This window comes from Haplochromis burtoni, unplaced genomic scaffold (genome assembly GCF_018398535.1).
Source record: "Haplochromis burtoni strain Fernald_Lab_line unplaced genomic scaffold, NCSU_Asbu1 Contig_1633, whole genome shotgun sequence".
Lineage (NCBI taxonomy): Eukaryota > Metazoa > Chordata > Actinopteri > Cichliformes > Cichlidae > Haplochromis > Haplochromis burtoni.
The window spans coordinates 1-3,947 of NW_024583994.1; the positions used below are offsets into that span (position 1 = coordinate 1).

Consider the following 3,947-nt stretch of genomic DNA (forward strand, 5'->3'; position numbering starts at 1 on the left):
AAATTGGCCACCATGGTCACCACCCATCTTGAGGAGTTTGCCCCCTCACATATACTAATGTGCCACAAACAGGACTTTAATATCACCAACCATTCCCATGTTATTATGGTGTATCCATATAAATGGCCCACCCTGTAGAGACCATAAAGAGCAATTTTTCAACAAAGTAATTCAGAAAGTTCTCACAGAGTGCAGACAACGCCTCCACAGGAGCAGTGTCACAGGGTTAATCACAGAATTAAAAATAAAAAGAAGTTAAAGCCAAAAACCTGAAAGCAAGCTTTTTAATTGGAACTTCATCTTATAGTTCCAAGTAAAAAAAAAAATAAATCAAGTCAAAAATCAAGTTTGATTCTTTTAATCTTAACTATTTAACTCTTAATAAACAAGATATCATAAATGTAAATATATATTTATATATATATATATATATATATATATATATATATTATATATATATATATATATATATATTTATGATATGCCAACTTTTTGGCTAATAGCTTTTTTTTTTTAAATCAAAGTGCAAATTCTGAAAGGAAACAAAAATACTTTGATGATTTTGTACAAAGTGTTTTGGTCAGACTAGTTACTCTGACTTCAGTCTCTGCTGTCTGTGATCAGGAGGAAAAACATGAAGCTGACAAAAAGTGAATGAGGATGAAAAACAGGATTTCCAGCAGGAGGAGAAAACACTTCCCACCAAAGACTTTTGGAAACAGGTAAATACACAAAGAAAAACACACGTTTTCAACACTTCACTGACTTATAGTCATTCATGGGTCTAGAATTAAAAACTGCAGATTATGAACATTTCATTAAGAAGGAATTTGAAACTTCAGTTATTTCTATGATTCATATTATAACATTGAGTCTCAGCATTGTGTCATGTCTATAACTTAATTTGTTCATTTTTGTGTTTCAACAGATTTCCTGTTTCTCTTTAAGGAAGAGAGATTTGAAAGCAAACAGAAATTGTGTGAACAGTTTTGGAGACGTGTTCAGACTGTTATGTTTGACAGTCCAGATAGTTTTGTTCAGGCTGAACCTTTGTGTCGATCTGTTTGTCTGTTAGTTGGAGAAAAACCAACATGCAGCTGAGGAAAGCTGAAGGAGGAACATCATCACCTGCAGAAGAAACATGCAGAGATCAGCAACATGAAGAAAGAAGTAAACACACACAGACTGTTGTTTTGAACACTTCAGCACAAACACACATTCATTTACTGGGACCTCGCTCTGTCCTCAACCATAAACAAACAAACATGCAGCACATTTACATTTATTTTACATTTTATTAATGCTAAGAAAGAAAACAAAGACCCAAACTGTGAGTGTGTGAAAACAGATTTGTATTAAAAACACAGAGAAAGACTTTCTACTGTCTGTTATCTGAAGAAAAAACAGGAAGACAACAGGACCCAATGTCTTGTCGTCTTCTTGAAAAACAGGACTGCGAATAAAAACTGGAGATCAAATTTGCTAAATGTTCAAAATATTTTCACTGCGTTTAGCAAACACTGTTTCTCATAGGCTCAAATATCTTGTCCATGTCTCCCTCTCACACATTCTAATGTGTATATGTTGTCTCTCTCTCTCAGCCAGAGACAAGCAAACCACATCCTGAGAAATCTCAGACAAGTTTTGAGGAACAGAATAAGAGCGGCTCAGCCAATCACAGCTCAAACACAGATGACATCACTGTGGTCGAGGTCGAGAAAAATGGCAACTATATCTGTCTGAAAAACACTTCCAGTGAGGTACTGCTGCTTGCATGCTGATAAACAATGAGTACTACCTAAACACAAACAACATGTTCCATGTATTCAGAAATATTTAAAAAAGAACCTTTTCACTTATGTAGATGTAACACACTCATTTATAAACACTTTGGATTTAACACACACTGAACTTTATTATTGCCTCATTCATTTTCCCCCTTTTTTATTCTCTTGTTTTCCTTTTACAGAATAAACTTTTGTCAGGTTGGAAGTTAAAACTACAGATCAACAACAGAGAAAGTGCCACATACGAATTTAAAGAAAACTTTATACTGAAAGCTGGAGAGACACTCCTTGTGAGTCTCTGTGTTACTAGATTTTTCGTTCAGTCTCTCTTATTGTTACTTTTAACTTGGACATCTGTGACCTTTTTATTGGTTACATTTACAGTTACGGCAAGATGCTGTCAACAAGCCAATTAAAACTGATGCTGACCTGCTGTGGATGAACATGGTCAACTGGAACATTGGAGACGACGTGAAGATCGACCTCATCAGCAACACTGGAGAAGAACAGATGCTGTTTAAAAACAAGATCATGTAAAATAATCAGAGTTACTTTTCTGAGGGATAAATTAAGTAAGAGCATTATTACATTTTATATATTTCATATTATTTTATGTCAGTTAAAAATTTTGTGGTTTTATTGAATTAAAAATATGTAAATAAAAATATCTTTAAAAAGAGTCTTTATTATTTAGAGGTGCAACACAAATATAGTTTAACTGCAATGATGTGGACAAAGGTGAGACTTCGCTGTGTGTTTTAAAGCTGAAGGTACATGAGTGAGAACTTCACAAAGAGAAAATCTTACAAGATCTCAAGATCTTTTTTTCTGTTTTACTTTGAAAAGTGATTATTATTTTTTTTTTAAAACATAAGTCACAGCGACTACTCCCTAGTTGACTATTTGCATTAGAGACGTAATTTTTTTGTTTTCCATTCTTTAGCACAGATTATAGAACAGGAGGTGTTTTGTAATTAGCATAGTTAACGTCATCAAGACAAGAGCGCTGAATCCAAAGTAGAACAAACAACAGGTTGTTCTGGATTGATGACGGGCCGAGCACTTCAAGTCCTGATATCATCATCCAACATCATAACATCATGCAGCTAATATCCTAAAGTAACAGTTAAAACAGTGCTCAGGATACTTGCATTTGAGTAAAGCACTCTTTGAAGGCAGCACTGTTTTAAGATGTGGTTCACCAACATCAGATATGCTGCACTTGTGCCATCCTTCATCAGATATGGAAACACTGTGGCTCACCATATCTCCTGTTATTCTGTTGTCTATGAGAAGTCCATCCTTATAAAAATCAGAGAGGAGGTGGGAGGATGTGTTCTTGTTTTTGCAGCTCAGACTCACACAGTTACCCTCCAGCCCAGGAAAAACAGGCCTCTGCAGGATCACAGAGCCAACTGACAGACAAATGTTTTCATTTCCAGTCATGTTCTCAAAGATTGAATAAAATTACTTTTTACAGAAACTTTCCAGTGACAGTAAAGTTGACAGAGATTTTTCTGTCTCTCCTAATTTTGTCACATGTAAACATTTTCCACTGTTTGTTTGATAGGTTACTTGAATACTGCAATATACTGTTGTACCAATTCAGTTAATGTTTTGTTGGGTTTCTTGATAACACGTTGCTTGAAGCACTCCTCAATATAAAGTTGCAGACTGTCCAGATCTTCGCCACTGCCAAGCAGAGTGCTGAAGGTAGTGGAAAATTTAGCTAGAATATATTTTATTGCCTTATAGGCTCTCTAGAAATTAACTGGTTGAGAAAACTAATGACCAAAATGTAACCAGTAGCACCCTGCCATGCTCAATACTGCTGAGATTCCCATTAAAGTCTTGAGTCACTACTGCATTGTGTCTCCCCAGTACTTTGCAGATTTCTGTTTCATGTCACAGGCTTAGAGAAATCCCTCAGTATTCCTGATCCTTCGCAAATGAGTGGAGCCATCAAGACCTTCACAGTGAAAAAAAGAAACTGAAACAGCTGCTGTCTGTCTGGAGTGATGTGAAAACCTGCATCTAAACAGAAACACAAAGAAAGCAAAAAATGTGATATAATGAAAATACAAACAAAAACATTAATTTCTATTGTAAACCTGAAGAACAATACAATACAATTGACAAAAGCAATAAAAAAAATTGTAT

At 35.1% G+C, this 3,947-nt stretch overlaps 1 protein-coding gene across 1 annotated transcript in view; it reads left to right on the top strand.

The window, feature by feature from the left end:
* The first annotated feature begins 1,057 nt into the window (after window positions 1-1,057).
* Window positions 1,058-3,947, top strand: part of LOC121813404 (lamin-B1-like) — a 3,557-nt gene continuing 667 nt past the window's right edge. Inside the window, exons 1-4 of the mRNA XM_042217147.1 lie at window positions 1,058-1,170; window positions 1,602-1,760; window positions 1,970-2,077; window positions 2,172-2,820. Of these exons, the coding sequence (XP_042073081.1) occupies window positions 1,159-1,170; window positions 1,602-1,760; window positions 1,970-2,077; window positions 2,172-2,324 (432 nt within the window). The 5' untranslated portion in view covers window positions 1,058-1,158 and the 3' untranslated portion in view covers window positions 2,325-2,820. The remainder of the gene's footprint in view (window positions 1,171-1,601; window positions 1,761-1,969; window positions 2,078-2,171; window positions 2,821-3,947) is intronic.